Source organism: Belonocnema kinseyi, chromosome 4 (genome assembly GCF_010883055.1).
Source record: "Belonocnema kinseyi isolate 2016_QV_RU_SX_M_011 chromosome 4, B_treatae_v1, whole genome shotgun sequence".
Lineage (NCBI taxonomy): Eukaryota > Metazoa > Arthropoda > Insecta > Hymenoptera > Cynipidae > Belonocnema > Belonocnema kinseyi.
The window spans coordinates 38504807-38518834 of NC_046660.1; the positions used below are offsets into that span (position 1 = coordinate 38504807).

A 14028-nucleotide genomic window follows, 5' to 3' on the forward strand; every position below is an offset into this window, starting at 1 on the left:
TTTGACATAGAAAGTCTGAAATCATTAAAATTTCGAAGAGCCTTTAAACTTTTAACGTTACAATTTTAATTGTTGTATTTGAAAAATGCTTAATTTGTAAATGAAATTGTTAAATTTTATGTATAATTTACAAATGAACATTTGTATAAAAAATTGTGTAATTCTAAGAGATTATTAGGAGCTTTAAAAAGATTAAATATTATCATGCAATTTTAAAAAGTTTTCTTAAAATCTTCTAGAATCTTTTTTGAAAATTTTGTTGAAAATCTACATTCTGTTTTATATTAAGCTATCATTTCCAGTTTTACATTATGTTCGAATCTTTTCAAAACTTCTACAGGTCTCTTAAAATCACTCAAATTTCATCTACAAATAATAAATGTTCAATTGTTATTTATACATCCAAATTGTAAAGAAATTTTCTAAAATTTGCAGGATTTTCTGAAAATTGTAGAAAAACTTCAATTAATTCCTACCAGAAAAGACGAATTTTCAACTAAAAAAATAAAATAATTTGACACAAAAAAATGGATTAGTTAAATTTATAGTTAAAAAATTAATGTTCAACCAAAGAGATGAATTTTTAACTTAAATGATGAAATTTTTAACTGTAATAGTTAAATTTTCAGTAAAAGAATTAAATTTCGGCCAAAGAAAAAACAAATTTTCAACAGAACCACTCATTTTTCAACCAAAGAATTAAATCTTTAATTAAAGTGATGAATCTCCAATCAGAAAATTAATTTTTAACACAAGAGTTTAACCCTCATGGGGACACTGGTGCGAATTCGCACCCGAAGTTTTTAAAGATTTTGTTGGCATTTACGCAATCACAGCTGCCGCGGAATATCCCCATATATATTAAATATTTATATATATGTTAAATATGTTTCATAAATGCTAGTTGTTTATTATATGTTCAATATATTAAATATTTAATATTAACATTGCAAACAAACTTATTCGTTTCAGTGTACCGTTTACGTATGCCCGGTTGGATTGTACCGTCTGAACGTTAACTTTCAACCTTCTAATACATAATTATTAAATTATTTTATAATTACTCTTTAAAACTGAACAATTTGAAATCAAAAGTGTTTAAAACTGTAAAAATTGTATTTGGAATGATAGCCAATGCACAGGAATTTCAAAACGAAATCATTTAGTTTCACATTATTTTATGGAAAAAAAGGTACATTTCTAGTGATTGGTTAACAGTTTCTACTAAAATTAATAACTAATCAAATTTCCGGTCAAAAAATAGATTCAACATTTCCGATTTTTCTCGGCGAAATGGTCATTCTGAGACATAATCTACAATTTTAATTTACACAGCACATTTTTTGGTTTAATTAAAACACAACAGTGCCTGAAATTTTCCAATTTTTTAAAATATATAAGCGAGTATGTGCTTAAACAAAATAAGTATTTGTTATCACTAAAAAGTGTCTAGATTTTGATTAAATAGAGATAAATAAAACTTACCTCCTCGCCACGTGAGATTCTCCGCTTCGCAAATATAATAATTCTAAGATCTCTTTCAACCTCAACGATTTCAGTCACACAGTTCGGACTGCAGGAGTGATTGATGTACCGGGCGAGTCCTCCGGACAGAGTTGCATCAATCACACGATCTTCATCCAATCGGAACATATAAATACCACGATTCTGTAACAAAAATCAATCCCAAGATTAGTGATAAATTAAAAAAAAAAGAATCTTCATTAAAAAGGAAATGAATTTTTAATCAAGTGGTTCAACTTTCTACCAGGTATAGTTAAATTTTCAATCAAAAAGATAAATTTTCAACCAAGAAGATTAATTTTCTACCAAAAGAGATAAATTTTCAACAAAATCGATCCACTATCAACTAAAAAAAAATCGATTTTCAACCAAAAGTTCAATCGTTAAATTCCCAGTCAAAAAGATTAATTTAACCAAATAATAATATTATCAAAATAGTTCATTTTTCCACAAAATAGATAAATTTTCAAATAAAAGAATGTAGCATCATAAAAAAAATGAATTCTTTAATAATGTGGATCGAGCCAAGAAATAGGGGAATAATTGAAAAAATAAATTATTTTGAAGAAAATTATTGCGGGTATCATATTGAATACAATATAAAACGAATTTTCAAATAAAATGATAAATGTTCATGAAGAAATGAATTTTTAATCAAGTGGTTCAACTTTCCACCAGGTATAGTTAATTTTTTAATCAAAAAGATGCATTTTCATCTAAGAAGATTAATTTTCTATTAACAAAGATGAATTTCCAACAAAATAGATCCATTGTCAACTAAAAAAATCGATTTTCAACCAAAAATTCAATGGTTCAGTTTTCAGTTAAAAAGATTAATTTATCAAAACCACAAAATAGATGAATTTATAACAAAAAGAATAAAGCTAAATTTAAAAAAAATGATTTTTTTAATAATGTGGATCAACTTTCAGTCAAGAAATAGCGAAATAATTGAAAAAATAAATTATTTTGAAAAAAATTATTGCGTGTATCATATTTAGTACAATATGAACCAAATTTTCAACTAAAAGGATAAATGTTCATGAAAAAATGAATTTTTAATCCAGTAGTTCAACTTTATACCAGATATAGTTAAATTTTCAATAAAAAAAGATGCATTTTCAACTAAGAAGATTAATTTTCTACTAAAAAAGATGAATTTTCAACAAAATAGATCGATTATCAATTAAATAAAAAAATCGACTTTCAACCTGAAGTTGAATGGTTAAGTTTTCAGTTAAAAAGATTAATTGAAAAGAATAATAACTATATTATCAAAATAGTTCAGTTTTCCACAAAATAGATGAAGTTTAAAAAAAAGATTTTTTTAATCAAGTGGTTCAACTTTCTACCAGGTATAGTTAATTTTCAGTCAAATAGATGAATATAAAAAAAAATAGATCCATTATCAACTAAAAAAAATCTATTTTCAACCAAAAGTTGAATGGTTAAGTTTTTAGTTAAAAAGATTAATTTAAAAGAATAATAATATTATCAAAATAGTTCATTTTTCCACAAAATAGATTAATTTTAAAGTAAGAGAAAGAAGCATTATTTAAAAAAAATTTTTTATTAATGTGAATCAAGTTTCAGCCAAGAAATAGGGGAAGAATTGGGTAATAAATCTTCATAGAAAAAATGAATTTTTATTCAAGCGGTTCAACTTTTTACCAAGTATAGTTAAATTTTTAATCAAAAAGATAAATTTTCAACCCAGAAGATTAATTTTCTACTAAAAAAGATGAATTTTCAACAAAATAGATCCATTATCAACTAAAAATATCGATTTTTAATCAAAAATTCAATGGTAAAGTCTTCAGTTAAAAAGATTAATTTAAAAAAATAATAATATGAAATATAGTTCATTTTTCCACAAAATAGAGGAATTTTCAATTAAAAGAATAAAGCATCATTTTAAAAAAATGAATTTTTTAATAAAGTGGATCAACGTTAAGCCAAGAAACAGGGGAACAATTGGGTAATAAATACTCATAGAAAAAAATGCATTTTTAATCAAGCGGTTCAACTGTCTACCAGGTACAGTTAATTTCTTAATCAGAAAGAAGAATTTTCCACCAAAAAAATTAATTTTCAAATAAAAAAGAATATGGTGGTTTAATTTTCAATTCAGCATAGATAAATTCTCAACCAAAGAAATGAATCTTCAACCAAAACATGGCGAATTTCCAAAAAAATTTGAATAGTCAAAGTATTCTTTGAAAATATTAGTTTTGACAAAAAAAAAGTATTTTTAACCAAAAAATTAATTTTTCCAACAAAAAGATACATTTTTAACTAAACTAATGAAGCTTCAACACAAAACTGAATTTTTAATAAAATAGTTTAATCTTCAACAAAGTATAGTGTAATTTTCAAACGAGAAGATTAATTTTCTACCAAATGAGTATTTTTTAAGTAAATCGGTTCAAACATTCAACCTAGTAGTTTAATTTTAAACAAAACAATATGAGTTTTCAATATAAAAATTTAGTATTTGGTATTTAAAATTATGGAGATTTTTCACTTAAATCAGAAATGATTGAATTCAACCAAAAAATACAACTTTTTAAGAAAATTTTCAACCAAGAGAGATACATTTTCAAACAAGTAGTTGAATTATCAAAAATAATTTAATAATTTTAAAACAAACCGTTTCCTTTACAACCAAATAATTAAGCTGTCAATCAAATGAGGCCAATTTTAAATAAAATAGTTATATTTTTCACCAAATAGTAACATTTTCTGCCAAAAAAAGGCGTTTTTATAACAAAATACATGAATTCTCAACAAAAAAGTTAAATTTTTAACTAAAAAATATCAATTTTCAACATAAAAGTTGAATTTTTAACTAAAACGGATCAGCTTTCAACCAAAAATAAAATAATTAAATTGCTAGTTCAAAAAATTATTATTTTGCAACAAAATAAAAGAATTTTGCACGAAAAAGGTTAATATTCTACTAAAAAAAAAACAAGACAAATTTTCAACCAAATATTTGAATTTGAACTAAAAAAAATCATTTTTCAACACAAATTGCATGGCCAATTTTTTAATTAAAAAAATTATATTTCACCAAACAGATGAATTTTTAACTGGAATAGTTGAATTGCAAAGAAAAAAAGATGAATTTTCAAACAAGAAGATTAATTTCTACCAAAAAATACGAATATTAAACACATTAAATCAATTTTTAAAAATAATAATTTTCAACTAAAATGATGAATATTAAACTAGAATAATTGAATTTTACACGAAGAAGATAGATTCCTATAAAATAGACGAATTTTCAACTAAAAAAGATGATTTTTCAACCACAAATTGATTAATGACAAAATTAATGTTCAACCAAAGAGATGGATTTCTATCTAAAATGATTGAATATTTAACTAGCATAGTTACATTTTTAGTTTAAAAAATTAATTTTAAATTATAAAAAACCTATTTTTTAAAAAATAGTTACATTTTTACACAAAGCGATGGGTTTTCAACTAAAATTATGAATCTTCAACTCGAAAAGTTGAATTTTAAACAACAAAAGAAGGATTAATTTTCAACTAAAATGATGAATCCTTAAATAGAATAATTCAATTTTTAACTACTAAGATTGGTTTTCAACCAAGAAGATTAATTTCTATCTATTTTTCAACGGAAAATTGAATAGTTAAAGTTTTAGTAAAAAAAAATTTGTGTTAAAAATATCATTTTTAACAAAAAAAAAAAAAAGACAACTTTTCAACAAAATAGTTTATTTTTCAATCAAAAAGATTAATTTAAAAAAAAAGATGAATCCCCAAACAAAAAATTAATTTTAAATAAAAGAGTTTAACTTTCAACTAAGTAATTAAATTATTATCCCGAAAAAGACGAATTCTGAACGAAAAATAAGTGGAACTTTCAACTAGGAATATTTTTTTAGTCAAAAGAGAAAAAATTTCAAGAAAACTGTTGAATTTTCAAACAAATATAGACATTTTCAACCATATACTTGAATTTTCAAAATAAAAATGATCAATTTTAAACGAAAAATAGAATGGTTACATTTTCAGTTAAAAAATAATAGTTTTAAACAAAAAATGAAAGAATTTTAAGCAAAATAGTTGCATACAGTAACATAAAGCTACTTTTATAAATAATCATTGTTATTCAATTTTATATTGCAATTAAAAAAAAAATTAAGAACGCTATCGAGAAATTTCCTGATTAAAAAAAATCCCTGACTAATATTTAATAGAAAAATAGAATGATTTGCACAAATTTGTTTTCTTTTTTATTCAAATTTAATTGTCCCCAATGAAAATTTAACTTCTTTCTTTGACCGTAAAAATGGATATTTTTTTATTTCAAAATGAAACTATTTATTTAGAAAAAATGCAATGAAAAAATAGCATGAAAATATAATTAAGTAAAATTTGTACTATGATCACATCAATTGTTAAAATTATTTAGTAGAAAATGTATGTAATTTGTTAAAAATTCGCCCTTTTTGATAGAAATTGATCTTAGTTGAAAATTAATTTCTTTAGTTGAAAATTGGACTTTTTTAAATCTGAAATTAATGTATTTCGTGTAATTTTTTTCGCAATAGTAGAAAAATAGTGTCATTGTTTCAAAAAAGTTTAAAATAGTTTAATAGTGTGGTGAGTCCGAGGCCTGTAGTTAGGAATTCAGCCACTGCTGGAAATTAGTACAAATGTTTAATGATTCAAATTAATAGTATTTCAAATTTCACAGTTTTAAAGATTTTAAGTTATACAAAACCTCTGTCAAGTATCTTTTCCGAGGAGTTTTAATTGTAATTTATTTATTTTTTGTTTATAGGCTAGATTTGATAATGTTATAAATTATCTAGATCCATTTAACAATTTTTATAAACTCTTAATACTGAAAAATTGGTTATTATGGATGTAAAAATGGATTGTTTTTAATATCAGGACTATTATTTTAAATTACTTTAATCTATTGGGATATAATTTTTTATGTAATTATAATAATTATAAAGTTAAGATATATTTTTAATAAAGTTAAATCTTATTTTAAAAATAAAATGTTTAATTATTCATAAACAAATTGATTTTCAGTTAATTTGAATTGTCAGTATAAAACATTAAAATTGCATTAATTATTTAATTTATTATTATTATAGTAACAAAAACTAAACATTGATTACTTTATTGTTTCCAATTTAATGGAGAGTCTCGAGTTTAAGGGTTCTGAGGGGCTCAAATCAGGTAAAGGATTTTGACAGGCCTGGGATCGCCTGGGATCGCTTTTTGGAGAACCCTGGCCTCATATTACTTCGTGCTAAAAAATGTACATGGAATTAAAAAAGAAAATTCCATGGCAACATTTTTTAGAGTCAATTATTTAAATCCAAATTATATTTGAATGAATTTGATAAAAAGGAACATTATTCTCTATTTAAATTGTTATCTAGAAGTTCATATTTAAAATTGTGTAAAATGGTTAAAAAAAACAAAAAAAAAAAAAACATAAAAACTGGTTGAAAAAAAGAGATGAGAAATACTCACTCTAGCTTCATATTGCTTTTCCCTCGTCTCAGCCACTTCCGACCGAATGATCTCTCCAATATACTCAATGACCATCGTATGTTTCTCCAAATCTCGCGCTGCATAGAGACCCAAACCCTGAATTTTGGATCTCGCCAGGTACACATTATTCCTCCACTCTTGCTTCATCTTCTTGTACTGCGAGCTCTTCGAGTGGACAAACTGTTTCGAATAGGGACACGTAACTTCGCCGGCCACATTGGTTGTGGGCGTGAAACTCGCTCTAACTGATGAACCACCAGTTCTCTGAGTATGAGGCCGCTTCCAAGGCAACTGATTTCTCAATCTAGCTTCTGTCCTCGCACTTCCGGTCGGATTAATCGCCAACGGCAGTTCGAGGAGGGGATTTCGCCCGTACTTGAACCTATAATCCGTCAAACTCTCAATTCCGGGAAGACTCTCGAGCACTCGGACAACTGCCGGTTCCGTCAGGCCAAAGAGATCCTCGCCTGTGATGTATCGTTGGAAGAGTTGTACGCTATTCGTGGACCTTCGCAGCTCGGCCAAGGGTTCCAGAATTCGATTCCAAACGGCGCGAGGCGTCGCGTCACGGAGCTCGACGTCCTCCTCGGGCGGTTCTTGGACGAGGACTCGGAACTCGGGTCTGCCCGAGACGTCGTGGATCGAACAGACGTATCTGCATCTCTTGTTGGGTCGTCTCATGCTCCAGTAGAATCGGACGATTTTGTAGCCGACGGGATAAATGTGATTTTGGGTGTGGAAATTGGCGAGCTGATGGGGAAGGAGATGACCAACGCTGAGGAATATTAAACTTCCGACTCGGAGAAGATGATTGTGTTCCGAGTGATGCATCACAGCAGCCACTTGACGGTTCTCGTCGCGATTCACGTAGACGCGCCTATAGACTGAGAGTGTTGTCAGCTCCTCCTCCTTGTCGTTTTTCGATGCGTGCTGAGAGCAATAGGTGTGCTGGAAATAGAAAAACAATTTTCTTTCGAAATTATTTCGAAATTTCCCTCACCAATTTTACATTTTCCATAATGAAATTAAACATTCCATTGCATTTTCATCTAAATTTTCAACCAAAGATTTTAATTTTCAATTTTATATTATTTTAAATTTTTTATTCAAAATCTTGCTTAAAAAAAGAAAAAGAATATAGAATAAAAAAGAACAGAAGTTGCTTGGAACTCTATTGGACAAGTTTTTATTAACAATTTTTCCAAAGTTTCGGAAACTCACTGTTTTCATTATCAGGGAAACTCATTGATAAAAAATGACATTGAATTAAAAACGAAATTTCATGACATCATTTTTTAGTGTCAATTATTTATATCCAAATGATATTGGAATGAATTTGATATTAAGGAAAATATTTTTCATTTAAAATGTTATGTAGTCATTCTTATGGGAGCAGGATGCAATCTGCTCCCATCTACATCCTGCTCTTATAAGAATTAATATGTTATCTTTAACCATTATAAGTTTAAACTCATTTTTAACCAGTTTTTTAGGTTTATATTTAAACAATTCTACACCACAAACAATCCTATTGCCAATTTTATATATAAATTTCTATACAACAATTTAAATGGAGAATAATTTTCCTTTTTATCAAATTCATTCAAATATAATTTGGATTTAAATAATTGACACTAAAAAAGGTTGCTATAGAATTTCGTTTTTAATTCAACACACATTTTTATCAATGAGTTCCCCTGATGATCAAAATAGTGAGTTTTCAAAACGTTGGGAAAATTTTAATAAAAACTTGCCAGATAGTTACAAGCAACTTCTGTTGTTCTTTTTTTTATCTTATATTATAATCATATATTATAATTGATTTTGTACTAAAAAAAATGATCAATTATTAACGAAAAAAATGTCACCTATAACATTGAATGTTTAGCCCAAAAATATAAATTTTCTGTCAATATAATTGATTTTGTTCTGAAAAAGATCACTTTCGAAGCATCAATTGAATACTTATATTATTTCGATAAAAAAATGTTTTCAACCAAAAAAAAGGAATTTACAATAAAATTAAATTTTCAAAAGTTAATGAAATTAATTTTTAACCAAAGAATTAATTTTAAACTAAAATGATTAATTTTCAGCAAACAAAAAACGCGAATTTTATTTTTAACAAAATACATGACAAAACAAAATAGTTGAATTTTGAAGTCAAAAATATTAATTTTTTATCTAAATTGTTGAATTTTCAACTTAAATGATGAATCTTAAAAAAAAATGAATTTTTAATCAAAGAAAGAAAGCACTTTTCGACAAAATAGTTGAATTTTGAACTAAGAGTTTTTTCAGTTATAAACAAAAAAAAATTTGTTCATAATATTGATTTTTCAATACAAAAATAATAATTTTTATCAAGATTATTGAATTTTCAACTAAAATTATGAATCTTAAATAACAAATAAATTTTTAATCAAAGAAAGAAAGGAATTTTCGACAAAATAGTTCAATTTTTAACTAAGAAAGTTTTTTCAGTCATAAAGAAAAAAAAATCATACATAATGTTGATTTTTCAAGCCAAAAATATAATTTTTTTATCAAGATTATTGAATTTTCAACTAAAAAATATCAAATTTCAAGCATGAACTGAATATTTACATTTTCAGTTAATAAGCATAACTTTGAACATAAAAAAATTAATTTTCAACAAAATAATTCAATTTGCAACTGAAAAAAATGATTTTCTAAACTAAAATTATGAATCTCAAACAAAAAAATGCATTTTAAGTGAAATTGTTGAATTTTAAAATAGATAGATAAATTTTTCACCAAAAACGATCAATTTTCAACAAGACGAATTTTCAACAAAGAAGATTAATTTTCTATCAAAGGTGATTAATTTCAAACAAAATACATGAATTAATCAACAAAATGATTAAACTTTCAAATAAAGAAATTAAATTTTTACCAAAAAATATGGATTTTGAATCCTAAACACCAATATATTTCTTAACGAAGAATATACCAGTAGACACTATAAAAAAAGATGTTAATTTTAAATCAAAAACAGTTGAACTCATAAAAAAATACGAATTTTCAACAACAAAAAACAAATTTTCAATAAAAAAGTGAAATTAAAAAAAAAGAATTAATTAATTTTTAATTAAATGTTATCACTTTCAACTGAGTAGTGGTATTTTAAACCAAAAACTAAAAAATTTAGTTTTAAACCAAAAACAGTAGAATTAAAAATTAAAAAAAAAATAAACAGTTCAATCCTCAACTAAAGCAGATTAATTTTTGAGCAAAAATCTGTAATTTTTACTACAAAAGATAAATTTTTAAATCAAAGAAGAATTTTCAACAAAAGAGTTGGCTTTTCAACAACGAAAGATTTTTCAGTAAATAAAAAGAAAGCATACAAAATTTTTTATTTTCATGTTAAAAAGAGGAATTTTTTATAAAATAGTTTAATTGCCAAACCAGAAATAAGATTTTTCAATCAAATAGCTAAATTTTTTTACCAAAATATTTGAATTTTCAAAAAACAAAAAAGGAAGGAAGGAAATGTTGAAATCTTTGTAAAATCTTTTGTAACCTTTTGAAATTTAGGTAAAATCTTTCAATTCCTTCAATTCTTTGAAATCTTTGTCAAATATTTTTGGAAATCTTCTAAAGAAATGTTAACTCGTTTAAAATCTTTGAAATGTTTGGTATTTTGGTCGATTGCACCCTTTTCGAAAATTTTAAATTATTTTGCAATCCTTATGGATTCTTTCAAATATTTTTGAAATCTTTGGAAATATTCTAAAAATTTTGAAATTATTTCAAAACTTTTAAATGTTTTGAAATCTTTGAATTCTGGTGTACTGTACCTTTTTTGAAATCTTTGACATTTTTTTTATATATCTATGAAATGTTGGTGAAATATTTGTGAAATCTTTTGTATTCATTTTAAATAATTTAAATATTTGAAATCTTTGTGAAATCTTTTTAAATATTCTTAAAAAATTTGAAATCATTGCAAATCTTTGAAATGTTCTGAAAATTAAAAAAATCTGATTTACTATATTGTTCTTTAAAATCTTTTAAATCCTTGAAGTCTTCTAAAAGTTTTTAAATGCTTTTAAATGTTTTTAAATCTTTGAAACATGGTGCACTTGTACCCTTTTTGAAAGCTTTGAATTTGAAATCGTTAAAATTATTAAAATATTCGAAATCTTTTTGAAATCTTTATAAATTTTGGAAAAATCTTTGAAATCCTTGAAGTCTTCTACAAGTTTCTATCTGTTTTAAAATCATTCAAATCTTTAAAATCTGATGTACTGCACTGTTTTTGAATTATTTGAATTTTAAATCATTAAAATCATTAAAATATTCGAAATCTTTGTAAATCTTGGAGAACAAAAATTGAAATCCTCGAAATCCTTGAATTCGTTGTGAAATGAGTTGAAATATTTCTGAAATGTTCGAAACAAATTCAAATTCCAATTTGAAATCATTTAAAATCTTTAAATTTTTTGTAATCTTTGAATTTCAGTGTACTGTACGCTTTTTAAAATATTTTAAATCCTTGAATCTTTTTTAAGTCTTTCAAATATTCAAACTGCTTTTAAATATTATAAAACCTTTCAAATATTTTGAAAAATTCTAAATCATTAGAATTATTTTGTAACTTTTTCAAATCTTGCCAATACTCAGAAACGGAGTAGTCAAACCCTTGAAAACTGGTTTAAATGCAAAACAAAAAGTAAAATTCAAGGTTCTGAAGCGATTTCCAGGTTTACAAAAAAAATATTCAAGGAGAATTCGAGGTTTTTTCAAGGTCGCTGGACCCCCTGTTAATGCAAATTTCCAAATCTACCTTGTTCTTGAAGAAAACGCAGTTATCCTTAACCGCACAACCAAGATGATAATAATTAGTGCACCGAGTTTTGTAGCATCTTACAGAAGCTCCCGGTTTCTCGCAAACCACACATTTCAAGACAAGACTGTGCTGCAGAGCTTCGTCGATTTGCATCAAGGCTCCGTTCACCGTTTCGTAGACTTCGTGTGCCCAAAGAGCACAGTTCAGATGAATCCACTTGTCCACATCGAAGTTCAACAATCGAGAAGGACCGTCTGCCGCTCCATCACCCTGATTTTGACAAAATATACAACGTCTGGAGTCTTCCGCTTTCACTGGACACACAGTGACACCCATTCGGAAAAGCATCTGCAACAACAAAAAGTACATCTTACAGACTTTAAGAGTCCAAAATGATCTCCAAACCGGAGAAATAGGGGACAATTTTTCATCAAAAGAGGGAAATAAAGTCATTTAACTAAAATGAATGTAGGTTAGAATATTAAATTCTATATAAAACGCTTTAAATTTCTGAAATTGCAAATTAAAAACTATTTCATTTAAAAAAAAAGTTGAATTTTCGACAAAGAAATATTAGTGTTCAACAGAAGAGTTTAATTTTAAAGATAAAATGTCGAAAGTTTTAGAAGAACACAAATTTTAAAACTCGAAAATATGTAATTTCAACATAAAGGTAATTTTCAATCAAGAAAGAAGAATTTTCATAAAAATAGTGGAATTCTTACCTAAATATTTGAATTTTCTACCAAAGGGTCGAATTTTTAAACAAAAAAAAAGATTAAACTTCAAACAAAAACGAAATAGTTAAATTCTTAAGACAAAAAATAGTCATTTTTTAAAAGACATTTAAATATTTCAACAAATCAGAATACTTTTCTACCATAAAAAATTGATTTTAAATCCAACACGAATTGCCAAATAAATAGTGAAATTTTTAACTAAAAGAAGAATTTTCGACTAAAATGATGAATAAAATGAATAATAACTAAAAATAATAAAAGATAAATTTATGATGAATGAAATAAAATATTATTATACACTACAAATAATAAGAATAGATTCTTCGTAGTTGATGTGACTGCTTTAATAATTTAAAAACTTGGATAATATAATATTAATAAATTTTTTACAAAAAAATGAATTTTTAAAAATGTAGTTTAACTTTGAAGCAAATACAGGCTGGCCGTTTTAATCGATGAAATAAATTCCTGGCCATTTCTCGGTTTTTTCCCGGTTCGCAAAAATTTTTCACGGTCAATGAAATTTTAAAAATGGAACACTAAAAAGCTAAATAATGTTCCACTTCAGGTAATAAAAACGGAGCTGCAAATGAAAGCATTTAAAGTGTAACTGTTAAATTTTGAACTTTTAAAATTGAAATTTAAAAGTTATCAATAAAAAAATGTTGTATTTAAGTGCTCAATAATTTACGCGTATAAAATTCAAGGTACTAACATTTTTCAATATAAAAAATATAAATCCACGTTATTACTTTCAATGCTATGAATTAAAAAATCAATCAATAAACTTTTAAATTTTCAAAATTATATAATTTTTAGAAAATTTGTTTATAATTTGGATGTATAAATAACAATTGAACATTTATCATTTGTAGGCGAAATTTGAGCAATTTTAAGAGATATTTAGAAGTTTTGAAAAGATTAAAACTTAATATAAAACTTGAAATGATAGCTTATTATAAAACAAAATGTAGATTTTCGCAGATTTTAAACAAAAAAATTAGATTCCTTTCAAGAATTGTGAAAGGCTTCAAAAGAATAAAAATACTTTCTTAAGATTCCTAGGGAAATTAAAAATAACTTTTCATTTTGAAAAATTATTTTAAGAGAATATTTAAAAAGTTTTTTAAAAATTGAAACAAAATGTTCAAAAAAGATTCTAGAAGATTTTAAGAAAACTTTCTAAAATTGCGTGATAATGTTTAATCTTTTTAAAACTCCTAATAATCTCTTAGAATTACTCACATTTTTTATAGAAATGTTCATTTGTAAATTATACATAAAATTTAACAATTTAATTTACAAATTAAGCATTTTTCAAATACAACAATTAAAATTGTAACGTTAAAAGTTTAAAGGCTCTTCGAAATTTTAATGATTTCAGACTTTCTATGTCAAA

General features: G+C 25.2%; 1 protein-coding gene across 3 annotated transcripts in view; it reads right to left on the minus strand.

Annotated features, from left to right (window-relative positions):
- Nucleotides 1-14028, minus strand: part of LOC117171274 (histone-lysine N-methyltransferase 2C-like) — a 166826-nt gene that overhangs the window by 1258 nt on the left and 151540 nt on the right. For all 3 annotated transcript variants that reach the window (XM_033358411.1, XM_033358413.1, XM_033358412.1), the window contains 3 exons: nucleotides 11887-12237; nucleotides 7053-8021; nucleotides 1486-1668 (listed from right to left, as the gene is read on the minus strand). In XM_033358411.1, coding sequence (XP_033214302.1) covers nucleotides 1486-1668; nucleotides 7053-8021; nucleotides 11887-12237 — 1503 coding nt within the window. The remainder of the gene's footprint in view (nucleotides 1-1485; nucleotides 1669-7052; nucleotides 8022-11886; nucleotides 12238-14028) is intronic.